The sequence below is a fragment of the Pristis pectinata genome, chromosome 4 (genome assembly GCF_009764475.1).
Source record: "Pristis pectinata isolate sPriPec2 chromosome 4, sPriPec2.1.pri, whole genome shotgun sequence".
Lineage (NCBI taxonomy): Eukaryota > Metazoa > Chordata > Chondrichthyes > Rhinopristiformes > Pristidae > Pristis > Pristis pectinata.
This window is the reverse complement of record NC_067408.1, coordinates 66,994,659-67,021,732: the sequence shown is the minus strand read 5'-3', so window position 1 is coordinate 67,021,732 and position 27,074 is coordinate 66,994,659. Positions and strand designations below refer to the sequence as shown.

Here is a 27,074-nt window from a genome sequence, read left to right as displayed (position 1 = left end):
CCAGAATATTGCCAAAGGTCATCTTCTCTGTCAGGCAATCCTTCAGGGTCAAGGGCGACTTGCTTCCACATCAGTTCTGTGGGTTCTCAGGTGGCTGACTAGACCAATGAAGGCACTGGAGACTGTGCCACAGGATGGGTGGGTGGGTGGGTAGTAAATATTTCTTTCACCATCTTCCCTGCACTTCTGTGTGCTTCAAAGAGACACGAGGATGCTCTTTCTCCATTTAGATTGGTTCCAGGCCAGGGGTTCTCACATTGAGAATGTTAGTTTTCCCCAAAGGTGACTCAGGGCATTTGAAGTGTTTTGTTCACCCTCCTGGAAAGCCTGGAGTAAGGTGCCTGTTTTGGGTCTGATGTTGGAAATATGTCCCCCCCACCCCACTCCCACAAGAGCTTGAATGCAAGTAAACCTTTGATGCTGGAGACACTGGTTTGGGAGAGAGCGATGCTGGTTGCCTTTTTCTGCCAATGGATTTGTAACATTTTACAGAAAGTGTTGGTGGTACCTCTTATGTACTTTGAGGTGCCTACTGTAGATGGCATATCTTCAAAGTGTACAGTACATTGGTCTCTAGTACAACCTGGTCTTAGTATCAGGTTTGAGGTCTTGATCTTCTCTGAAAAGTGGCTACCAAGATATGAAAAGTGATCCAAGTTTCCAGTGTTTCATCTTGGACATTTATTGGAGATGATGTTCTGCAGTGGGGGCTGGTTGACAGAAGGTCTTGTTTAATGGATAATTACTGCAAGGGCCATTCTCCCATTTGTTTCAGTGAATGCGTAAACAATAATCTGGAGATTGATGACTGAATATTGTTAGTGTACTGCAGTTCGATGGAGGATGCTGGAGTGACTTTACTTCTGGAGCAGAGGTGACAGGTGTGAACAGTTATCCTTTTGTCCTGCAAATTCGTTCTACTATAGTAGGAATCTTGTCAGAAGTGTTGAAGATGAAGAACAAGGATATACTTCCAAGTCAGCATGTTTTGTGATTGGGAGGGGAAGCTATTGATAGCTGTATTTATAGGAATCTTTCCCTTTACTCTATTAGGTAGCACTGATTAGCAGTTTGGCAAAATTGATCAAAGAACAGTTGGTGAATTCCAGCTATCTTATAGAAGGTATACAGCAGCCACAACTTGCAGAGTAAGTGAATATTTTGAAGTGTGGATGGGTCACCTATCAAGCAGACTACTTACTCCAGAAGATATTAAGCTTGAATATTGATGAAGTTGCACTCATGCAGGCAAATGAAGTGTATGCCATTAAACTTCTGATTTGTGCTTTGTGGATGGTGAAAAGCTTGGTGGAATTACCACACAATATCCAGCCTCAAACCTGTTCTTTCGACGGCTAAGTCTTTGCTGCATTCTATCATTCATTGCTACCACACAATGATTGGTTTTTGGAGGGTCAAAAGCATTTGTGAACCACAGCTCAACAACAGAGTCAGTAATTAAAGAGTGGTTGAGCAAGTGCTACCTGTTTGATTTGTGAAGCTCATCCCTGTAACAAATCCACGATATTTTGTTTCAACAATGAAATTCAAACACCAATAATTGCTCTGGATGTTCTGACCATCTGACTCGATTACAATTTTCCATGCTGCTCTCTCTACACTCAAGACTGTGGCTAACCACAGCTCAAACACCATCTATAAATTCACCATTGACACCACTTTTTCTGGTAGAATCTCAGATGGTGATGAGGTGGTGTACAGAAGTAAGATAGGTTAGCTGGTTGAGTGGTGTCACAGCAACAACCTCACACTCAATGTCAGCTAGACCAAGGAATCGATTGTGAACTTCAGGGAGGGGAAGTTGGGAGAACACACAGCAGTCCTCATTAAGGGGTCGGCAGGGGAAAGGGTGAACAGCTTCAAGTTTCTGGGCGTCAACATCTCAGAGGATCTATCCTGGGCCCAACACATTGATGCAATCATGAAGAAGGCATAACAGCAGCTCTACTTCGTTAACAGTTTGAGGAGATTTGGTATGTCACCAAGGACTCTTGCAAACTTCTACAGATGTACAGTGGAGAGCATTCTAACTGGTTGCATCAGACCCTGGTACGGAGGCTCCAATGCACAGGATCGCAAGAGGCTGCAGAGGGTTACAGGCTGAGCCAGCTCCATGAAAGGCACAATACTCCCCACCATTGACGACATCTTCAAGAGGCGGTGCCTCAAAAAGGTGGCATCCATCTCTAAGGACCCTCACCATCCAAGACTTGCCCTCTTCTCATTACTACCATCGGAGAGGTGGTACAGGAAGCTGAAGACCCACATTAAATGATTCAGAAACAGTTTCTTCCCCTCCACCATCACATTTCTGAACAATAGCTTATTTTTTGTTTGCAGTATTTAATTTATAGTAATTTTTGTCTTTGCACTGTACTGCTGCCACAGAACAACAACTCTCACATCATACAAGTCAGTGATAATCTGATTCAATTCAATGCTTTTGGAAAGCAAAAATAATCACTTCAAATAAATCTAATCTTTCTTTTCAAAAAGTAAGATAGGAACCCAAACTCAGCATTTCAAAGAATTCATGGAGTTTAATCTTTGATAACTGAATCCAAGTGTGCAGATTCTTAAAAATGAGCGACAACCAAGTTTAATTTTAAACCAAGCCACAAGCACTGCTGACAGGGGCTGTGCTGTTGTTGTTTGACAAATCGATCACTACCCCAACAGAGACTGAACACCAGCTCTCTACATTTCATCATACCTCCCTCTGGACCACAACTACACCACTAAATGTGAGGCGACTGTCTCCTAGGTCTTGGAATGACCATGGCTCTGAAGTTAAGATTGCAGGGCAGAACAGTTCTCATTCATCCTGTAGATTTGCCTTTACTCTGGTAAACTTCCTTCCATTGGGTTCTACCCAAGCCTGCACAGCTCACTTTTAACTTCTCCCCACAATCTCCAAGTAGGGCTGTTCTGGCAGACCCACTGTTTCAGCCTGTTCTGATCACACAGAACTTATTCTTTCTTATCTTTATTACTTCTGCACTTATACAGTCTTGACCACTGTAACAGCTTTGATATCCCCCACCACTTCCAAGGTTTTCTGCTTCCTAGTTCCAAATGGCTCATTTTAATCATCCCACATCAGCATGCTATTTGGGCCCTTCTTCTTTGAAAAGAGGTCCGAGCAGTCCCCTTACACCACTTCCCTCTCTTCCTCACCTGGCTGAACTCAATCTCATTTTTAACTCCACTTGCTACCTCCAAATCAAAGGTGTAGTCAAATCAAACAAGAATCTACATGGGTCCAAGCTATGCCTGTCTGTTGAATACATTGAGTTTACGTTTCAGTCCCTTATATTAATGACTGTATTCATGCAGCTTCCTCCTCTCATGGAGAACTTGCAAAATGTCACCACTTTTCCCGCTGGTTTCCACCCTCCTCTCACTACAACTTCATCCTCCCTGCATCCTTCTAGGACTCGCGGGCAAATGGGACTAGCAGGGAAGATGCTGTGGTCGGCAAGGACCAGTTGGGCCGAAGGGCCTGTTTCCGAGCTGTATTACTCCATTTCATGCTCCCAGTTTCTCCAGCTCCACCTTATCATTACTGATTAAAACATTCCCACACTTCTTAGATACCTTCCTTAACTGTGGTTTCCCCTGCCCCATAGGTGGCAGGGGTCTCAGTCCTATCTGTTCCATTTCCCAAACCTCTGCTCTCACTTTTCACTTCCTCCCCCTTTCCTCATCTTCCACCCCACCAGCCTCCACATTCAACAAATTATCCTCTAACTTCTGCCACCTTCAACCCGACCACCATCACTACACTACTTCCCTTCCCCTCCCAACATTCGACAGGGATCATTCCCTCTGCGATATCCAGGTTCATTCTTTTATGCACACTAACAGCAACTCCTGGAGATGCAACATCCACTCTAATTCTTCTCTTTACACCGTCCAGGGATCCAAACACTCCTTCCAGGTAAAGCAACAATTTGCATGCACTTATTCCAATTTATTGTAATGCATTTGGTACCCACAATGTGGTTTCCTCTATGTCAAATGTAGACTGAGAAACTGCTTCGCAGAACACGACTCTTCAATCAGTAAAGGTACCTAGAGCTTCAAGTTGCCCGTCACTTTAATTCTTCATCCTACTAATCTCCCTGTCTTTGACCTCTTACACTGTTCCAACAAAACAGAACCAAAGCCCAAGGAACAGCATTGCAGCTTTTGACTGGGCACCTTGCAGCCTTTAGAACTCAACAATTTTAGACAACCTAGTTTGCATCAAAACATCAACCTGGAATAGTAACTCAGTACTCAATGTGTTACCCTCAATGCTGCCTGACCTGCTGGGCATGTTTTATTTTTGATTTCCAGGAACTGCACTGCTTCATCCCTCCCTTCTGTTCTCAATCATCTCCTTTTACTTGCATCTCTTCAAGACAATCTAGACGCAATTAACAAGCATTTGCCACCATTTGTCATTTACTCTCTCTGTCACCACCCAAAGATGCTTCCATCAGTCAGGATGAAAGGTCTCGACCCGAAATGTCAACTGCCCATTTCCTTCTATATATGCTGCCTGAACTGCAGAGTTCCTCCAGCACTGTGTGCTGCTCCAGATTCCAGCATCTGCAGTCTCTTGTCTCCATTTCTTCCACCCCTATTCTTTTGTTGCAATTTAAAAACGTGTTTCATTTCTAATGTAGGGTCACTAACCTGAACATTAACTCAGCATGTGTGGAAAGAGAAAATTTCCAGCATCGTATTTTTTTTAAAGACTTTCAGCAGACACTTTACTTTGTTTTTTGATCACTTTAAATTCATTGTGCTTGAACACACAAAATTTTTATCCAAATATTTAGGCTTTGTTTTGCAAATTGTGGAAACTAACTTAATTCATTGAACTGTCACATGAAAACAAGGGCGTCATTTTCTTTTGCTCTAAAATTACTGGAGCCTGAAAACTAAATGTCCTCTTACGTTGCACCCATGTGTGAAGAAAGACAAACAAAATGTTTTCCATTGGTTTGTGCTGGAAACCTCTCAAGCATGCAAATGTCAGGATTACCCAGCAGATTGACATATTGTTCCTGTGGATTATTTTGTAGTTAGATGTAAATAGGGATTAAAATTAATTTAAAATCCTTTATTATTGCATTCCATCACCACATAGTATAGAAATCTCTTATGACTGAATCTGAACTTTGCATCAGTCTTTCTTTCTGTCATTGATTTACTTAGAATAAACTGTTTGAGTCATGCAGCTTTCACTAATATTGATTATGCTATTTCTAAGGATTTGGCATGCACTTTGCTTTTTATTTAGGCTTGGTCTGTGCAGTGTTTTACTCAGTCCCATTATACCATTTTTTAAGCAAAACTTCACGTGCTTCAAGCTGTTGTTTCTCCTCTGTGGTGGAATCAAAGGTCAACAGTCGCAATCCCTCACACTATGTGTCCGAGTATAAATGAACAATCTCTTACAGTCATTGAGGTTAGCAGAGTTGCTTTCTCTAGTAAATGAAACATTGGTACTGCAGGATTAACAGCTCCATCAAGCCTTTTTTTGATTGAGTAAAAACAGGAATTGAAGGGAAGGCAGACTTGTATTCACACAGTACCTTTCACAACTTCAGGTCAACTTACCTTTCAAACTACAAAATACCTCAAGTGTGGTCACTGCTGCAAAGTAACAAAAAATGCAGCAGCACATCTGTGGACAGTAAATGCCAAAAAGTAATAAGCATTTTGTAAAAGTGATGTTGATTGAGGAATAAACATGGGTCAAATCACTGGAAAGAACTTCCCTAATCTTCCTCAAAATAGTGCCATAAGGCACTATGACATTCATCTCATGGAAATGGGACTTGGTTTAACATCTTTCTAAAAGAACAACTGGAAGTGGGGTACTGCTTTAGTATTGCACTAGAATGGCAGCCTAGATTCTTACACATTTCTGGACTGGGACTTGAACCCATAACCTTCTGCTTCAGCGACAAGGGTGCAATGAATGTAGCCAGTTTTCAGTTCAGTATGGTGCAAAGAGATTAAATATCAACTTCCAAACAAAAGCTGAACATAAACTTGGAAAGCAGAAGTATTGAGGAATTTTGGTAAAACTGTAGGAATTTCTGAGCCAGGTGACGACGTTCTATGCTTTATGATTCAATTGCAAAGGCGATGGCACGCAATGGATTTGAAATTAACATTTCGGCTGCATTTGGAATTTGCTATGCAAAGAACGTAGATCAAGATCATGTAATCCTGCTAATATCTAACAGACAACTGCACCAGCCAAGAAGTCAACAGAAGGCACAAAAATGCAAGTGTATACAGAACTAAAAATCTGTAAATAGCCACAAGGAAAGGGAAGTCCACATCGAGAACAACACATTCATAAATTGACACTAACTGTCCAGCACCATCTATTACCCAGTTTTAAAGAAAACTACGTTCTTTGATTCTTACCAATCTGCCACCAGAGATGCTGAAAATTTATGATTTGCCTAACCTAAATGCAATTGTGCTCCTGTGATGTCACCATCAGAAACCATGAAACCAACCAAAATTTGGGCTCGTTCAATGATGAGCCTATCACCTACCTGAGTTTCCTACCAATGTTTCTGGCAATTGCACGGCTTGGCATAAATCAATTAAAACGCAACTGAGCAATTTCAAAGCTTTCATATTCTGTGTTTCTGACAACGGTACTTTTTGTATTTGGCGTTGGAACAGGTTTCCACTCTAGGAAATCAGCCAAAATTTAAACTGCCTGCAATTTTTCAAATCATCTCATTACTTAAATTGGTGGGTGGTGTGGGGGAGTAAGAGGAGGGAAACAAATGGCAACTCTTGCATGCCAATACTTGGAATGCAATGCATTTACATAATGTCTTAACAAGTTCTCAGAACATCCCCAACTTTATTTTCAATTCCTTTGAAACACTGACATTGACAAAATGACATTGTTACTTTTTAGGAAAGTCCCAGAGTTGGAGGATTACACGCCTCACAAATGGGGAAAAAATATTAAACTGCCAGATAATCTAGTTTTGGTTATTATGGTTGAGAAAAGTTTGCATGGAGACAAAAGAGAACTCACTCTCCCTCTTCTACAGGGGCAAGCACTTTTTTTAAAAAAATAACCTTCCAACACAGGACAGAAGAAATTAGAACATGCTCTCCAAACGGCCATTGACGCCTTCAAGACTGGGAAGGTGTCTATTCAGATACGATATCGAGGCAGATCATAGAAACACAAAAACAAAATAAATTGTTTGGTGTTCTGCCACCTTCCAAATAAATCCCTTCCCCCAACCCCCATCTCACTTACTCACTTCAGTTACCAAAACAAAAATCATTCCAAGATTAAAGAAAAATTTGACAAGGCATCAATTGTTATTTGCAGAAGAATGTTACAGATGTCCATTATATGTAGCTTTCTTTTCCAAAGTTTACATTATCCCTCAGGCTAAACCCCTGAACTAGCAAAGTTAGGTTTCAAAATCTCAAAATCTTCAACCAAAGCACAATTTAACAAGGATCACAACCCCAGTTTGTGTAATCTTTCCTTGTAATTTAAGCCCTGAACCTATTCATATAAATCTACTTTGGACCACCTCCAAAGCCAATAAACCTTTCGTGCTTTGCCCAGAACTGCTCTCAGTATTCAGGTGTGGTATAACCAGGGCTTGGTGTCGCCGCAGCACAACTTCTAACCCCTTATACATTGATTGCTGTCACTCAAGGCTATTAGTCATTTTGATTATTTTCGCAACCAGTCCATGATATTTCAAGGATCTCCTTACTCCTGTGATTTTGAGCTACTTGCCAATGAGCAAGTACTCCGCTGTGCCATTTTAATTCCCCACAAGGACAGCTCATATTTTTCTATGTTGAAACTAACTTGTCACAACTTTACCCTTTCACTCAAAATAATATTTGTAATTTAACATTTCCATCATTCTTATGATATCAACAATTTTTGTGCCATTGATATGATGATTTCTATCCCATCACCCAAGTCATTGACTAAGATTGCAAACAGCCAAAGCCCCAACATTGATATTTACAAGGCGTCACAAATCATGTACTGCCAATCCAAGAACCTGTTGCCTCTCCTGCCACTTGGACAATTTTTTTGGCTGGGTCAATAATTTACCTCCAGTTCCATAGCTTTAACTTGAGTTAACACTTTGCCAAATACCTTCTGCCCTCTCTCACCTTCCTTAAATATGGAAGTGACATGCAATTTTCCAGTCTAAAAAAATTCATTCTTATACAAGGAGAACTTGGGAAAATTATAGTAAGTGTATCTGCTACATATTCCATATAATCCTGGAATAGAAATCATCTGTTCTTTAGTACCATTAATTTCTACATCAATATTTTGGTGATGTTAATTTTAGCAAGCTCTCAATTCCATATTTGTTTTCTCATCCTTTAATATTATTGGAAATATATTTTGTTAATTTTGAGGAGCTCTGCAAGTTTATTTTCCTCATTCCTCTCCACAACCTCTTTTGACTGTTTTAAGTAACTCTCCTTCAGTCATGAGGATTTTCACTAGTGAGGGAGTTATATATTGGGTTGGATAGAGGAATGGCTTATTGGCCACTATCCATAACGATTGAAGGGACTTCATAGTCTGTAGCCAAATTTGCTGATGATACAAAGATTAACAAGTTGAGGTTAACAAAGGGTTAACAAGTTGAGAACAAAAAATATAGACAAGTAAATTAAGTCGACAAGAAGTTGGTAGATTGAGTATAATGTAAAAAAAACGTTGTTATCCACCTCAGGAGGAGGAATGAAAATCTGATTTAAATTATGTGAGAACCTGTAATGTTGCAGCACAAAGATCCAGGGGCGTGGCAGAGGAGGGGTGGCTCCTAAAATAGCGACACAAAATGTTTGCAAGCGGGTACAGTAAGTGTACAGTTGGTATTTGTTGCAAGGGATGTGGAGTTTTAAAGTAGGGAAATTTTGATTCAACTTGACAGGGTGCTGGTGGAACCACACCTACAGATTTTATCTTCCTATTTAAGGAAGGATGTACTTGCATTCAAGGCAGTGCACAAGGTTCACAAGATTGATTCCTGGGATAAAGGAACTGACGTATAAAGGTTGAACATGTTGGGCCTATACTCATTAGGGTTTCAAAGAATAAGAGGTGATCTTATTGAAACCGACAAATTGACAGAGTGGACACTAAGAGAAGTTTCACACAGCTTACCTTAAAGTAGGGGACAGAGTTGCAGAATAAGGGGTCACCCATTTCAGACAGAAGCGAGGAGGAACTTTTCTCAGAGAGCTGTGACTCTTTGGAATTCACTACTCAGAGAGCTGAGGAGGCAAAGTCGTTGAATATATTCAAGACAGTTACTGACTGACACTACAAGGGAATTGAGGAGTACGGGAAAAGTGGTGTCGGGGCCAAGATTGGATCTTACTGAATAGCAGAGCAGTCTTAATGGGCCAAGTGCTGCTTGTTTCCTTTGTTTTATGGTTTTTTTCCCCCCCCATAGTTTTTCCCATCCACTTTACATTGTTCCTTACCTCTACTTATGCAAGATCTCTTTTCTTCTATTTGTGGAGCTCTTGCCCTTAAAAATGTAAACTGGTTTGATATCAGCTTTATTTTTTGAACACCCCTGCTGCTCCCACAAAGATTTTAGCCATGAGCAGGTTTTCCTTCTGAACGTAGACAATTCTGTTGATTTTAAAATCTTTGCAGCTACTTTGTATTTCTTTCATTCAGCCATGATCTATATAATTAACAAAGCCAGTTCAAAGGTCTGATTGGCTTACTCCTCTTCCCATGTTCAAATAATGAGTGCCATTGGTCAATTTTTAAAAAAAAATCTACCAGTGCAGGAAGACGAATCCTCATCATATCATCTTAGACAATGTTTCCAACATATAGCACTTCTTTCAAGCAGCAATGCATTAACAAGATCCAGACAGGGTTGAAACTGCAGTGTATTGACAAAATTGTTGACAAAATTACAAAGATCGAAGACCAACAGTCAGCCAGACTTAGCAAAAGGATTTTTTTTATTTGTCCAATCCCATCATGGCATAATAACTAGGTCCCTTTGTACAAGAAGTCTAATTGAAGATTCAGGAAACAATTAATTCAACTGAAGAAACCCAGATCACTCTAGCTTCAATAAAGAGAACAATACCACAACCAACTGGAAAGATACTCAAAAGATTTGTCCTATTTTTAAAAAGCAATGTTTTAACAAACAGGTGAAGAAAACAACAGATAAATTAAGCTCTTGACCTTCCGGTAATGAATGCAGTATCTGGCCACCAATAACTTGGATCTCAGCCTCTGCGTGATAGCCACATTATATATGCAAGCTTTGCCTGTATGCTGCAATCTGTGAGTAAGGTCGAGGTGATTTTGCTTTGGTGAAGAAGTGACAAGAGGTTGAATGGTTTTCCCATTCTTTCTGAAGTTGAACTCCACTCCAACAGGGGAGCTTTGTTGGAGGCAAGGTGCTCTCTTGCCACAAGGAAGATAGAGAGGTGAGTTGCTTAAACCCAGGTGTAGCAGATTTAGAACAGTAATGAATTGTAATTTTTAAAATGCAATATTTTCAAAAACAGGACAATATTTTAGGGGGAAAACTTGTAATCTTTTAACAATGAAAGTAGTATCTAGTCAACATTTTACCTACGAAGACTTTGGATGTAATACTGTCATGAGGTGTAGACATATCGAAGTATTTATAATTTCTTTCTATTCAGTAACCTTTTGCTGAAAACTCAGTAACATATAGTAAACTGAAAGCACACAGCAAGGCAATAATCTGGTAATTATTTTCAGCTTCCCTTGAAAATGCTTTATTTTTAGGGTTTCACTTCCTATCAATTTGCTAACACCACAATTCCAGCTATATTCACATTCAGATTCAGCGAAATCTAATAGCTCAGGAAATCAGTTTTTATGGTCACCCTCGTGTTTATCCAGTTTCACTTTGAGCAGAATCTTCAAACCTTCACCCAACTTGATCCTACTCTGAGTCACTGTGACCATCTCTTGTCCAATTCCTCTTCCATGCCCTTAAAAATACCTTTCCCAACTTTGCCTTCACCCCTCAGTTTGCAGAGATGGAGAATTTTGCCCTCTCCAATTCCCAGCTCCTACAGTGAACTTCCTCCCCATCCCATCTCCCTACAACATTCATCAACCGCCCCAAAACACATCCCTCACGGTACTCCCAACACCCTGTACTTTGGCACCATTCCTTCTCTCCCCACACCCCCTCACCTGGATCCACCCACCAACTGCCAGCTCTTGCTCCACCCTTCCCTCCACCTTTTCCCTTCTAGCTACCTCCCTTCCAACTTTCAGTCCAGATGAAGGGTCTCAACCCAAAACATAAACTGTCCATTTCCTTTCATAGCTGCTTCCTGACCCGCTGTGTTCCTCCAACACTTTATGTACTATTTCGTGCAACAATCCTCATTTCTCTACTGAGCATCCAGATCTCCTGTCCTCCTCTCACCTCAGCACTCCTCTGTACCCCATATCTCCATTGACCAAGCCCTCCTCATTGTCCCAAAGCTCCTCAACTGTCCTCCCCAACACCTCAATTCTCATATTTCACTGGCTCCCTCAAACGACAATCCTTGTCGATCCCCACCCCAATCATCCCTAGCTCCAAATCATTCCCATAACGCAGCCGTCTACATACTGCCACCCCATATCACAACTCTACTATTGCCCCAATCCTTCAGCCCCCTCCCCACCCCCTCCGCCGCCCCCTCCGCCGCCAGCCCCGCTCCCCCTCCGCCTCCAGCCCCGCTCCCCCTCCCCACCCCCTCCGCCGCCAGCCCCGCTCCCCCTCACCACCCCCTCCGCCGCCAGCCCCGCTCCCCCTCCGCCTCCAGCCCCGCTCCCCCTCCCCACCCCCTCCGCCTCCAGCCCCGCTCCCCCTCCCCACCCCCTCCGCCTCCCCACCCCCTCCGCCTCCAGCCCCACTACCGACCTGTCCTCACTGACGCTGATAACCCCGTCCTCCTTGGGGATGATGGCTGCCATGTTCACCACATCCTGAGAGCCCTCGATCTTGCTCAGCAGCACAGGCCTACGGGTCAGCGCCTTCGATTTGTCCTCCGCCGCCATGGTGATGCTGCCCGGCCGGGCCGCCCCTTCCCCGCGTCACCGCCCACGGCACAGCCCCCACTGCGCAGGATCGGGAGCCGGCGGCACAGTTCAGCTCCAAAATCAATCCGGCCTGTACGCTGAAGTAATCCCTCCCCTAGAAATAGAAGAAGCCCAATCTGTAAACCCAGAATCCAATCAATTTGCAGGCCCCAGTTTATCTTTTATTTGGGAATAAATACATATTTTGGTGATTTAAATATGTTACCCACGGTGGCACAGAAGGTAGCCATTTGGCCCATGCGGGCTTCCAGGGGAACAATTCCCATTAGTTTCATGCCCCTCTCAAAATCAAAGCCTAGTTTATCAAAGTCGAGTTTATTGTCATATGCACAAGCAAGTACACGTATGCACAGGTGTAATTAAAAACTTACTTGTAGCAGCATCACAGGCACATAGCATATAAGCAGCATTCACAAGAAACATAAAGATAAATTATACACAATTTTTACAAAGAAAAAAACACAATTAGAATGTTTTCGTGCCAAATGATCAGAGTGGTCATGGTGTTACTAAACTGTAGTGGTGATTAGGGTTTTGCTGGTTGGTTCGAGAACCGAATGATTGAAGGGAAGTAGCTGTTCTTGAATCTGGTGGTGTAGGACTTCAGACTTCTGTACCTCCTGCCTGGTGGTAGCTGCAAAAAGATAGCATGGCCCGGATGGTAGGGATCTTTGATGATGCATGTTGCCTTCTTGAGGCAGCAGCTCCTGTAGATACTACCAGGGATATGCCTATGATGTATTGGGCAGGGTCTCCTTGTTTCCCTGTATCCCTGTAACTTCTGTCTTGCATGCCTATTAACTCCCCCCCCCCCCCCCCTTGATTCGACACTACACGAAGGGGTAAGTTACTGAAGACAATTAACTACCAGCACATGTGGGAGGGAGTCAGAGCACGTGGGGGACACCCACAGGGTCATAGAATGGGCAGGTTCCACGCAGACAGCAGCCAAGGTCAGAATTGAACCCAGGTCCCTGGAGCTGTGAGGCTGCAACACTAACTGCTGTGTCACAGTGCTGTCAGGGTGTTTTGGGGTATGACCTCCACAATAGGCCACCTGCAGCCCAATCAGCAAATGGAATACACAGCTGGACACCAGGGAGTAGAGGGCCCATGAGATATTATTTCTGTTCCCAACCCAAGTAAGTGGAGGCATGCAAGGACAATCAAAATGCTCCACTACTCCTGCTGACTTCAACTTTTAGTCTTATAACAATACAATTTATTCTTTTTTTCACAAAACCGATCAACTCCCCCTTTTTGATTTTTTTGCCATTGACCGGAAACTAAGAGGCAAATTATAGTAGCCAATTAACCAGAATATTAAGGAAACTCACACAGTCACAGAGAGAATATGATAACTCCAAACAGACAGCACCTGAGATCAGGATTCCTGGAGCTAGACTTCTGTCCTCCTCAACATACCTCTGTCCTCCTCAACATACCTCTGTCATACCTATTTTCAATATGCCTGCAAAATAGAATTATTGGCCAGTTTCTAACAGTTGTTGCAAGTTGCATTATTATGTTCATAGTTAAAGTTGAAGATGGATGAATGGTAGTGGTATCTTCATCAGTTAATGGTAGCTGTGCTGAAGGCACCCTCAGGGGGCAGGAGGTCTCAAACCTTTTCTGCCTGCCAGGCCAGTTCTTGTGCTGATCTCCAGGATCCTGGGTGTTTGAAACCTCCAGCTGCAGCTGTTTGCAGACTAAATCGGGGGAGGATAGTTGGGGGATTAATATCCTGGTTGAAACCTCACACTCTACAAGGAGCCCCATGGCAGTAATGGAAACTTCTGCAGCTGAGACAACTTTCATTCTCCCAGTTTCTCCAGCTCCATCATATTTGTTTTGATGACGATTCCCTCCACATGTGTTTCTGATTTGTCTTCCTTTTCACTTTTCACCATGGTTTTCCCTGCACTACAGGGAGCCTCAACTGCATCCAAAATATTTCCAGAACTCTACTCTTCTTTGACCACCCAGAGAGCAAAGATAGGGTTAACCCTTTTGTCCTCACCTTATACACCACACTTTCGTATTCAACAGATCACCTTCCTTAATTTCCACGAGCTTCGCCTTGATTCCAGCACCAAACACATCTTCCCCTTGCTCCCCATTCCACATTATGCAGGCACTGTACCCTCCATGACTCTCTGCTATCTTTTCCAGTTCTGCTACACCCACTCCCCTTATCATACAATGCCTGCTTTTGACCTTTTCCCTTCCGACCATCCAGGGTTCCAAAGCAGCAGTTCACTCGTACTTCAGGTCAAGTGAATTGCAGTCAGTGTTACCAATGCAGTCACCGCTACCTTGTCGGAACCAAATGCAGATTGGGTGATCACTTGCAGAAAAATTCACTTTAATTCTCCATCCTACACCCAACCTGTCCTCTCTATCTTTGGCCTCATACCCACTCAAACAAAGTCCACTGTGAGCCCAAGGAACAGCATCTCATCTTCCAACAACACACATTACAGCTCCCGGAACAAAACACTGAGCTCAAGGAAAACCAGAAAGCCAACCTTTCCAGGTTGTGTCAGGACTGACCAGCTATGATGAATGCTCATTGACCTGTATTAGTTTAGTTAGTTTATTGTTTATTATCATACACACCAGGGCACAACGAAATTCCTTGTTTGCATGAAGCTCAAGGCGTCAACAGTATACATGGTAATCTTAAATGCAATAAATATAACAATGAGCACAAACAGCAGAATGGTGCAAAGATTGTGGTGCAATCAAAGTCAAAGTCAAGTTTATTGTCATATGCACAAGTACATGTATGCACAGGTGCAAAGAAAACTTACTTGCAGCAGCATCACAGGCACATAGCATCATATAAGCAGTGTTCACAAGAAAAACATAAAGTAAACATAAATTATACACAATTTTTACAAGAAAGAACTCAATTAGAACAAAAAAAAGTCCATTTTAGTGCAAAGTGGTCATAGTGTTGCTAAACTGTTGTGGTGATTAGGGTTTTGCCGGTTGGTTGAAGAACCGAATGGTTGAAGAGAAGTAGCTGTTCTTGAACCTGGTGGTGTGGGACTTCAGGCTTCTGTACCTCCTCCCTGATGGTAGCTGCAAGAAGATGGCAAACGGTGTGGATCTTTGATGATGGATGTTGCTTTCTTGAAGCAGCACCTCCCGTAGATACCACCGATGGTAGGGAGGGATGTGTCCGTGATGTAGTGGGCTGAGTCCACTAGTCTCTGCAGCTCCTTACAATCATGTGCATTCAAATTGCCGTACCAGACCATGATGCAACCAGTCAAGATACTTTCAACAGTACATCTGTAGAAGTTGATTAGAGTGTTCGGTGACAAGCCGAACCTCCTTGACCTCCTAAGAAAGTATAGACACTGGCGTGCTTTCCTTATGATTGCATCTGAAGTAGTGCAAAACAAAATCCTAGAGTGACAATGGCGGAATAACAGAGAGACGTAGAGTTAATAGTACGAGAATGTGGCAGCACCACCAGGAAGGGAATGTGAAGGAGGTGATTAGTTCAGAAGTCTGAAAGCAGTGGGGAAGAAGCTGTTCTTAAATCTGGACATCTGGGCTTTTAAGCTCCTGTATCTTCTCCCAGAAGGTAGAAGAGAGAAAAAGGAATGGCCAGGGTGGCAGGCATCCTTGACAACACAACCAGACTTACTGAAAAAATGCACCGTGAAGATGGACTGGATGGAAGGACGTGACGAGCCTGTGAGGGACTGGGCTGTGTTTACCACTCTCTGCAGGTTCCGTCGGGCCAGAGCAGAGCTGTTGCCATACCAGGGTGAGGTGCAGTCCATCAAACTGCTTTCTATAGCACATCTGTAGAAATTTGAGAGAATCCTCATGGACATGCCAAATCTTCTCAGATGCTGAAGAAAGTACTGATACACTTTCTTGATCACCACATCAATGTGGAGGGACCAGGTGAGGTTGCTGGTGATATGGATGCAAAAGAACTTGAAGCTGTTGATCATCTCTACAGCAGTTCTTTGATGAGGTAATGTTTACTCCAATTTTCTCTGCTCCACAGATACTTCCTGATTTGCTGAGTATTTCCAGAATTCTTTTATTTCAGATTTTTAGCAACTACAGTATTTTGTATCTCACAGTTCGAGCAATTTTCCCTCTCTTCTGCATTCTCATTCACCTCTTTCTATCTGTCTCCTCCAAGCCAATAAACTGCAATCAACAACCTTCACCAACAGCCCGCTCTCCCCCACCGTTCCTTTACGTTAAGGTTGGTCTCCACCCTAGCAAAGATATTCCTTCTGTTTTTGCCGCCCTTTCTCCTTCCCTGCAACTTGAAAAAACACTGACCTGAAAAGTTAACTCTGCTCTTGTCTTCACGGATAGTGCCTGACCTGCCGATTATTTCCAGCAGCTTTTGCTTTATAAAAGATCTCCAAGATTCCTGACTATATTCCCTCCCATCCTGCCTCCTGTAAGGACTCCATTCCATTCTTCCAGTTCCTCCATCTCCATTGCATCTGTTCTAGTGATCATTCTTTCCACACAGGAGCCTCTGTTACTCTTCTCTCTCCTCGATCATCACTTCCCCTCATCCATGGTTAACAGCGCCCTATTTTTCATACTTCGGTTCTCAACCCCTCCTCCCAGCTGGTACAAGAATAGCGCTCCCATTATCCTCACCTTCCAGCCCACCAGGCTTCATATTCGTTGAATCATCCTTTCAGTTACTGTCAGCATCAATGAGATTCCACCACCAGACCTTCTCCTCTCTTCCCCTCTCCTCCTGTTCAGCGGTCCAAATTCCCTTTGCTACTCCATTCTTCCCTCTCCACCAGCCACTCCCATTCTTGCAGCACCTTCCCGTGCAACCACAGGAAGCACAATATCTGCTCTTTTACTTCGTTCCTTCCCACCATCCACAGACCCAAAGTGAAGCAACAATTCACTTGCACTCCTTCCGATTGAGTACATTAAATTCTACCTCACAATATGGTCTCCCCTTTGTTAGAGAGATGGAATGCAGGCTTGATGGCCACTTGCAGGGGTGACCCTGGGCTTCCAGATGTCTGTCACTTTCATTCCCATTCTGACCTGTCCACTTGTGGCCTCCTGTATCGTTCCAATGAGGCCCAAAGTAAGCTTAAGAAATGGTCCTCATCTGTCTGGGCACAGAGCAACCTTCCAGACTCAACACCAAAGTCAACAGGCAACTTGGCTTTTCTGGTTGCATCAGAACTGATCATCCTGCTGTAAGGTTGTCCATCTGTAATATAAAGCCTGTTTTATCTTTCTCCACAGCCACTGCCTGATCTGCTGGGCATTTCCAACATTTTTCTTTTGGTTTCATATCTCAGTAAGGTCTCTGACCTGCATTTCACAGCTTTTACAAGTGCCTTTGTTTGTTTCCCATCTCTCTAAAAGTCCTCATTAATCTATCAAACAATCTGCTCCATAAACAGTGGAACCAGCTCGACAATCACAGCCTCATCCTATCGGAGAAAGGCTCTTTGTCCTATCCATTCCTCCTCCACTGACTCTGTAACTTAAAACAAACTTGTTTTCTCACTTTCAAGGGGTCTTCAACTTGAAGTGGAAGAGAAAAGGGAAGTTTTATAAAAGACCTTAAAGTCCTTTATCATCAGAATATAAACCTAACCCAGATAAGTCAATAGTATATTTTGCCTGAATGACTGATTAAATCCCTGAAGCAAAAGGTTGAGTAATTTAATCAAGAGACAGAAATGCAATTATTTATTTTTTTAAAGAGAGGACATGACTCTTGAGCCAAGGACTCGTGAGCTATGTCTGTGTGTTGAGGGATTGGCAGCTGTTCACTAAAGTCATGCGCAGCCAAAGTCCTGGAGGTTTTGTGCATGCGTAGCAGACAAACTGAAAATTGAAGGTTGACATTTGGGAATATAAAATTAGGGAGATTTTTTTTAAAGAAACACAAAACAAGAAATGCACACATTTGGATTGTGTTAGTGTCTCTAAAAAGCATTCTTATTAACAAGCAAAAGTATCAATTAGAACTATATGGGATTCATTTTTCAAGGTACCTTCTGAGGATCTGACGTATCCATTTACTAAATGAAAGCTATTTTAATGGGAAATAAAAAACAAAAAATGCCAGATACACTCAATCTTCAACCTGAAAGTTAATTGTTTCTCTTTCCACAGACACCATCTGACCTGCTGAGTGCTTCCAGTATTTTCTGTTTTTATTCAAGCATTTACTCTTTTTTGCTTTTCCAGAAAGGATGGTAGCAGCAATTAACAAGAAGCTGGAGGAACTCAGCAGATCAAGCAGCATCTGTGGAGGGAAGTGGACAGTTGAAACCCTTCATCAGTCCATGGTGGCAGGTTTTGTCAAAGAGCAGATCCACAGAATGGTTGTAACAGATACCAAAGACCAGTCAGTATAACCCCCAGCTCTCTCAAACCATAAGATTCAGATGAGCAGGGCAGGCACACTTCTCCCAGTCTCACAAGTGCTATTCACCTCATATTTCTTTTTTACAAAGTGAAACGTGGAAAGCAAAAAACAGAGTATGACAACTTTTCATTACAAGCAAAAGATAGAAACTAAGCTTGTTTTAAGTTGCAGTGCAGGAAATGGAGAGAACAAAGGGAATATCTGTAGTAGATTGGAGATCAAGAGAAACACGTGGTCTTTGAACTTAAAAGTCAGTCAACATACCGGCTTCCAAACAATTTTTAATTCAAGTGATAACTTTTTAATTGCATTTTAATGAAACTGAAATTCAAACAGCACTCTTCCTCAAGCTTAACCCTCTTTTCAAAATATGTGTGAGGTAGAAATGGTAGCTGCAGAGGTGAAAGTATTTCTATAATAGTGCATTTTTTGTTTGAGTATATATGTTCCAACTCAATTGTACACGAGTGATTTGGGTATTTTCATTACCACACATTCTCCTGTGATTGGAATCAAATGATGGTGACAGGAGGAGGGGATACCTCTCTGCATTATGGGAAATGTAGTGTCAGGTCCACGGCTTCGGCAGGCTGAATTTAGGTGGTGTAAGACTGGGACTACGCTTTCCTCAATGCATGCAATACGGAACACCCTAGGTGATAGCAGGCAGCCAATAGGCGAAGGAGTTACGTCCAGGCCCAGAACTTTAGAGTTTGTCCACCCCCGTAACCGGAGCCTGGGAGTTCCCAGATTTGACATAGAACAGTACAGCACAGGAACAGACTCTTCGGCCCACAACATCCGTGCCGAATATGATGCCAAATTAAACTAATTACTTCTGCCTGCACATGGTCCATATCCCTCCACTCCCTGCATGTTCATGTGCCTATCTAAAAGCCTCTTAAACGCTACTATGGTATCTGCAACAGATCACGAGAAAAGCTTAAAAGAGAGAATGCAAGAAATGTTCGGCAAGTCATGCAGCATCTGTGGGGAGAGAAACAGTTAATCATTTCACCAATCTTGCATCATTCAGACTTTATTTCAGATTTCCAGCAATTGCAGTTTTTGTTTTTCACTCATACATCTGAGGTTCCCTCCCTTCCCTTTTCAGCATTCATGCTCTGGTTCACTACTCCATCTCCATCAATACACACTCTCTTTCCCACAATGTCTTCCAGTGTGACAGCAAGGGAGGCCACATCTACTTTAGTACCTTCCTTCCGCTTTTTGTCGACAAAAGAATTAACATTAGGAGTAAGCCATTTGGTCCTTCACAGCGCTATAAGATTATGTTAATTTTCCACCTCAGTGCCATTTTCTTGCACCAGCTCCATATCCCCTGATTCCCTTAATATGTAAGAATCCATCAATCCGTATCTTGAACATACTCACAAACAGAGTCTTCACAAACCTTTCATGTAGAGGATTCTAAAGCTTCACCAAAGCTTCTAGGTGAAGAAGGTAAGAAATAGAAGGGGGCAGTTGCCCCTGTGGCAATTAGTGCCAGCTCTGCCATTCAATAAGATCATGGCTTCTACCTCAGCTCCACTCTCCACAACTAACCCCATATCCCTTCATTCCCCTAATATCCAAAAATCTATCAGTCTCAGTGACTAAGCCTTCACGATTGACTTGCAAAGACAATTCCAAAGATTCACTCCCCTTTGGGTGAAGAAATTTCTGCTTGTCTCAGTTTCCTGCGGTCCTGGGCAGAGCAGTAGCCGTACCAAGCCGTGATGCATCCAGATGGGATGCTTTCTATGGTGCATTGATAAAAGTTGGTGAGAGTCAAAGGGGACAAACCGAATTTCTTTAGCCTCCTGAGGAAGTAGAGGCGCTGGTGAGATTTCTTGGCTGTGGCATCTATGTGATTTGACCAGGACAGGCTGTTGGTGATGTTCACTCCCAGGAACTTGAGGATCTCAACCCTCTCGACCTCAGCACTGTTGATGCAGACACCACCCCCTTTCCTGAAGTCAATGACCAGCTCTTTTGTTTTGATCTAAATGATCAGTGATCTAAATGATCTAAATGATCATTAACCATAAATATTAACCAGGCTGTGTCCTCAGCCCTCTACCCTACTTCCAATATACTCATGACTGCCTGGCCAGATTCTGCTCTAACTCCATCTACAAGTTTGCATATGACACCACCATAGTGGGCCATATCTCAAATAATGATGAGTCAGAGTACAGGAAGGAGATAGAGAGCTTAGTGACATGGTGTCATGACAATAACCTTCCCCTCAATGTCAGCAAAACAAAAGAGCTGGTCATTGACTTCAGGAAAGGGGGCAGTGTACATGCACATGTCTACATCAGTGGTGCTGAGGTCGAGAGGGTTGAGAGCTTCAAGTTCCTTGGAATGAACATCACCAATAGCCTGTCCTGGTCCAACCACGTAGACGCTACAGCCAAGAAAGCTCACCAGCACCTCTACTTCCTCAGGAGGCTAAAGAAATTTGGTATTTCCCCTTTGACACTCACCAACTTTTATCGATGCACCATAGAAAGCATCCTATCTGGATGCATCACGGCTTGGTATGGCAACTGCTCTGCCCGGGACCACAAGAAACTACAGAGAGTTGTGAACATAGCCCAGCGCATCACGGAAACCAGCCTCCCGTCCATGGACTCTGTCTATACCTCTCACTGCCTTGGTGAAGCAGCCAGCATAATCAAAGACCCCACCTACCCGGTCCATTCTATCTTCTCCCCTCTCCCATCAGGCAGAAGATACAGGAGCCTGAGGGCATGTACCATCAGGATCAAGGACAGCACTGTGATAAGACTATTGAACGATTCCATTATATGATGATATGGATGCTTGACCTCACAATCTATCTTGTTATGACCTTACACCTTATTTTCTACCTGCAATGCACTTCCCTGTTGCTGTGACACTTTACTCTGTATTCTGTTATTGCTTTTACCCTGTACTACCTCAATACACTGCGTAATGAATTGATCTGTACGAATGGTATGCAAGACAAGTTTTTCACTGTACCTTGGTATAAGTGACAATAATAAACCAATACCAATACTCATACCAATACCAATGTCATCACCATTTCTGCCTACACTGACACTAACTGACTTACAGAGATTTTGGTCATTGTTTTCATTTCAGAATTCCAGCATCTGCACCATTTGCTTTTGACACATCATAAATAATGATCTGGAAGGTGCACAAAAAATATTTTTTTTATTTATTGGTTTATTATTGTCACATGTACCGAGGTACAGTGAAAAACTTTGTTTTGCATGCTGTCCATACAGATCATTTCATCACGTCAGTGCATTGAGGTAGTACGAAGGAAAAGCAATAACAGAATGCAGAATAAAGTGTTACAGTTACAGAGATAGTGCAGTGCAGGCAGACAATAAGGTGCAAGACCATGACGAGGTAGATTGTGAGGGCAGGAGTACATCTTATCTTACAAGGGGACCATTCAATAGTCTTATAACAGCAGGTGACATAAACAGAACAGATGCGACAGAGATAGAGACATTGGGAGAATGAAAGAGAAACCTTGGCATGACAGGCGTTGGAGGAAGTGTCGTCAAGATCACTCTTGAAGTGGGTTCATACTGGTCACCCAAAGATAATGGTATCCCTGTGCATTTGCTTCTCTTTTCTTTCTAAAGGGGGAAGTCATGGGTTTGTGTAGTGCTGCCAAGGAACAGTGAAGAGTTTCTCAGTCATCCTGTAGACAACATATACCCTGGTCACAATATGGCAGCGACACTGGATATTTGAGGCAGTAGATGGAGTGTCAGTGAAAAGGTTTTTTGATCTTAGTTGGATTTTTTGACTAATTTTTCTATTTTAGTTGTTAACCATGATGATACAGTTTCAGTCTCTGACCACTAAGTCGTGCTGTTGCATTTCTTGCAATTCCTCCAGGTTCAGGTCTCGAAATCAGTATAAACAAAATCCATTAAATTTAGAAGATATTTTTGTCAAAATAGTTTCATTTTCTCCCACCGCTTTGTTTCTCACTCAGGAAAAGTGCCAGGGAACTGGCTGAAGTGGTCTTCCACCGCACCTCAAGATGCTCCAGATCAGGCCAGCTGAGCTCTCGGGGGGAGCCATTGGGATCCCCACAACCCATGAGGGGTGGGAATCTCACCTTCCGTATGAGGAGTAGGATACTGACATCCCGTGTATGGGGTGAGATACTGACCGTGTGTGAGGGGTGAGATACTGACATCCCATGTGAGGGGTGGGATACTGACCGCGTGTGAGGGTTGGGATATGACATCGCGTCTGAGGGGTGAGATACTGACCGCGTGTGAGGGGTGAGATACTGACCGCATGTGAGTGGTGGGATACTGACCGCGTGTGAGTGGTGGGATACTGACATCCCGTGTGAGGGGTGAGATACTGACCGCGTGTGAGGGTTGGGATATGACATCCCGTGTGAGGGGTGAGATACTGACCGCGTGTGAGGGGTGGGATACTGACATCCCATGTGCGGTGTGGGATACTGACATCCCGTGTGAGGGGTGGGATACTGACCACATGTGAGTGGTGGGACACTGACCACACGTGAGTGGTGGGACACTGACTGCGTGTGAGGGGTAAGATACTGACCGCGTGTGAGTGGTGGGATACTGACATCCCGTGTGAGGGGTGGGATACTGACCACATGTGAGTGGTGGGACACTGACTGCGTGTGAGGGGTGAGATACTGACCGCGTGTGAGTGGTGGGATACTGACATCCTGTGCGAGAGGGGGGACATTCACATCCTGTGTGAGGGGTGGGATACTGATATCCATCACATGGATTTTTAAACCAATAATGACCTCCTGTCATGTAGAACTCCTGGTCAGTTGGCCTTGAGGTGATTTTGGCCACGGAAGAAATATTCACACGTTACTCCCCCACCACTCCTCAGCTGCTCCCCACTATACTGCATTCCACAAGCTGCTTTGTCTTCATGCTTTTCCTTCCTGCTCTTGCCTTTATTGAGTAAAACCTATAGGTGAGCATTTACAATGCAAACATTAATGGGAAAAAAGTAAGCCAGCATTTACATTCAAGTTCCCTTCATGCTTAACTTTACATACCTCATAATTTTTCTATTCTCATTGTTTATCTAATTTCTTGCCCATCCCCAGGAAACAGTATGAAGGAGTGGGAGGCTTCACAGTTTAATTCACAGGATGACAGCTGGCCACGTGAATATTCCTGTCCTGACCCACATCTATCTTTTTTGCAGCTGTCAAGGTGGTTGGTCCAACAGAACAAGAGTGTTTTATGTGCTCCCACAATCTATGTGATAAAGCAGGCAACCCGTGCCAACTGGCTGTTGCTATCCTGCTGAATGCCAACTCAGAATTCAGAGCCAGAGCTCAAGAATTTCCTCTCATGGGACTGTCTGGTATGAGTCCTGACCTTCTGCCTTAGAGACTGAAATGATCGGAGAGGATTTTCGACCCTCCCTTATTGTTGTGTAGATTAATCCAAGTCATGGTACAATTAGGTTCTTCATGGAAAAAGTGCCAAATCAACTATCAGGAATAGACCATATTTTCTCTTATATAACCTTGTGCATTTGCTGTGTACTTTCTAAACCTCTAACACATTTATCTAACTGGATGTCCAATACTCCACACAACATTCTAACAGTGTGCTGAACAATACTTAGTATAAATGCAACATTTTTATACTCATTCTGCATTTGCATAAGACACAGAATAATATTTGATTCTTTGTTATATGTGGCTTTTTTTATCCATTTGTATTGTTTTACGTTATTTAGATGTGTGTTGGTCGATAAGTCCGTCTGGTTCTCCTGCCCCCTATTTTGTTTGGAAATCAGCTAAAGCATCAGAAGCATGGTGAAACCTTTATGTTTTGAAGTGAAATGCTCCATGGCTGCTGTTCAAATCACCTACTGGGTGCAAATCCACAACTTGTCATGGTTCTTCAACAGCACGTTCTAACATCAAGGCACTAGGTGAAGGGGAACACTATTAACCAAGTCACAAATATTCCTGACCTGGACTTATATTGTCAATCCTTCATTGTCATTGGGTCAAAATCCTGGAACTTCTTGTTGAGTAGAAACGTGGTAGGACCTTCAATACGAGGTCCTCACCTTCCATCGCATCCATAACAGAGATGTTATGGCTGCCATGGGAGGTGAGGACCTCGATGTAATCACTGTCACTAAAGAGGTAGTGATGAGCAAACTAGTGGGTCTATAGTAGACAAGTCCCCTGGTCCTGATGGGATACATCCCAGGGTACTGAAAGAAATGATGTAAGTTATAGTAGATGTGTTTGTGATAATTTACCAACATTCTTTGGACTCTGGGCAGGTCCCAGTGGATTGGAAGACAGTAAATGTCACACTACTGTTTAAAAAAGGATGTAGGCGAAAGACAGGTAACTACAGGCCAGATAGCTTAATGTTTGTAGTTGGGAAGATGTTTGAAGCTATCATTAAGGAAGAAATAACGAGACACCTAGATAGAAGTGGTTCCATCAGGCAGATGCAGCATGAATTCAGGAAGGGCAGGTCCTGTTTGACAAACTTACTGGAGTTCTTTGAGGATATAGTTAGTGCAGTGGATAGAGGGGAACAGGTGGACATTGTATACTTGGATTTCCAGAAGGCGTTCAATAAGGTGCCGCATAAAACACTCAGCAATAAGATAAGGATGCATGGATTTGGGGGTAATGTATTAGCGTGAATAGAGGATTGGTTAACCAATAGAAGGCAGAGAATTGGAATAAATGATGTTTCTCTGGTTGGCAATCAGTGGAGAATGAAGTGCTGCAGGGGTCAATGCTGGGCCCGCAACTGTTCACAATATACATTAATGATTTGGAAGACGGGACCGAGTGTAGCGTACAGTATCTAAGTTTGATGACGACACTAAATTGAGTGGAAAAGCAAATTGTGCAGAGGATGCGGAGAGACTGCAGAGAGATATAGATGGGTTAAGTGAGTGGGCAAGGGTCTGGCAGATGGGAGTACAACGTTGGTAAATGCAAGGTCATCCACTTTGAAAGGAAAAATAGAAGATTAGATTATTATTTGAATGGTGAAATGCTTGTACATGAATCACAAAAGGTTGATATGCAGGTGTAACAGGTTATCAAGAAGGCAAATGGAATGTTGGCCTTCATTGCTAGCGGGATTGAATTTAAGAGCAGGGAGGTTATGCTGCAACTGTACAGGGTACTGGTGAGGCTGCACCTGGAGCACTGCGTGCATTTCTGGTCTCCTTACTTGAGAAAAGATATGCTGGCTTTGGAGGTGGTGCAGAGGAGGTTCACCAGGTTGATTCCAGAGATGAGGGGGTTAGCCTATTAGGAGAGATTGAGTCACCTGAGACGATACTTGCTGGAATTCAGAAGAAAGAGAGGGGACTTGATAGAAATATGTAAAATTATGAAAGGGACATAAAAGACAGAGGCAGGAAAGTTGTTTTCACTGGTAGGTGAGATTGGAACTAGGGGACATAGCCTCAAGATTCAGGGTAATAGATTTAGGATAGAGATGAGGAGAAACTGCTTTTCCCAGAGAGTAGTGAATCTGTGGAATTGTCTGCCCAGGGAAGCAGTAGAGGCTACCTCATTAAATATATCTAAGATACAGATAAATTCTTGTATAGTGGGGGAATTAAGAGTTATGAGGAAAAGGAAGGTGGGTGGAGCTGAGTCCATGGCCAGATCAGCCATGATCTTATTGAAAGGCAGAGCAGGTTTGATGGGCTAGATGGCCTACTCCTACTCCTATTTCTTCTGTTCTTATGTAAACTGCAGAACTTCATGAAAGCAGCTCACTACCACCTCTCATGGGCAATGGGAGCAGCAATGTGTCATCCTTACCTGAATATGTCCCATGAGTAAATAAGTAAATGGATTGCTTGTAGCTCTTGCCCTTCTTGTTTACCCTTCATACCAACTGAGTCTGCGATCGATGGTTTGATATCGGTTGATGCTATGATTAATCGACTCCTCCATTATTGATATATCATGCAATTACCAGGATGGTAGAGGACAAATACGATGTAAGTTGGACTTCTTTCCTCTTGCTGATAATACTGATATTTATGTACACGTTGGCATTCCCTGGATTGGGGCTTTTCACCCATATGGCTGAAAGACACACAACAATGCTAAAAATGCTGAAAATTTTAAAAAGGTCTTGGATTCTCATAGCACTATTCTCAATTTCAGAAGGGTGCTTCAGAGTCAATGAACTCACAGAGTCAAAGAGTGATAGAGCACAGAAACAGGCCCTTCGGTCCCTCGAGACTACACTCACCAAGCACCCATTTAAACTAATTCTAAACATGCCCATAAACCCCTCTAGATTCTACCACTCACTTACACACCAGGGACAATTATAGTGGCCAATTAACCTACCAACGCATGTCTTTAAGATGTGGAAGGAAACTGGAGCACCCTCGGGGAAACTCACAGAGTCATGGTTAGAATGTGAAAACTCCACAAAGATCCAGGGTTGG

At 43.0% G+C, this 27,074-nt stretch overlaps 1 protein-coding gene across 1 annotated transcript in view; it reads right to left on the bottom strand.

The window, feature by feature from the left end:
* The window catches only part of wdfy2 (WD repeat and FYVE domain containing 2), a 50,623-nt gene extending 38,408 nt beyond the window's left edge, over positions 1-12,215 (bottom strand). The window contains 1 exon segment of the mRNA XM_052013300.1: positions 11,991-12,215. Within this exon segment, the coding sequence (XP_051869260.1) occupies positions 11,991-12,127 (137 nt within the window). The 5' untranslated portion in view covers positions 12,128-12,215.
* Between the last annotated feature and the right edge of the window lie 14,859 nt (positions 12,216-27,074).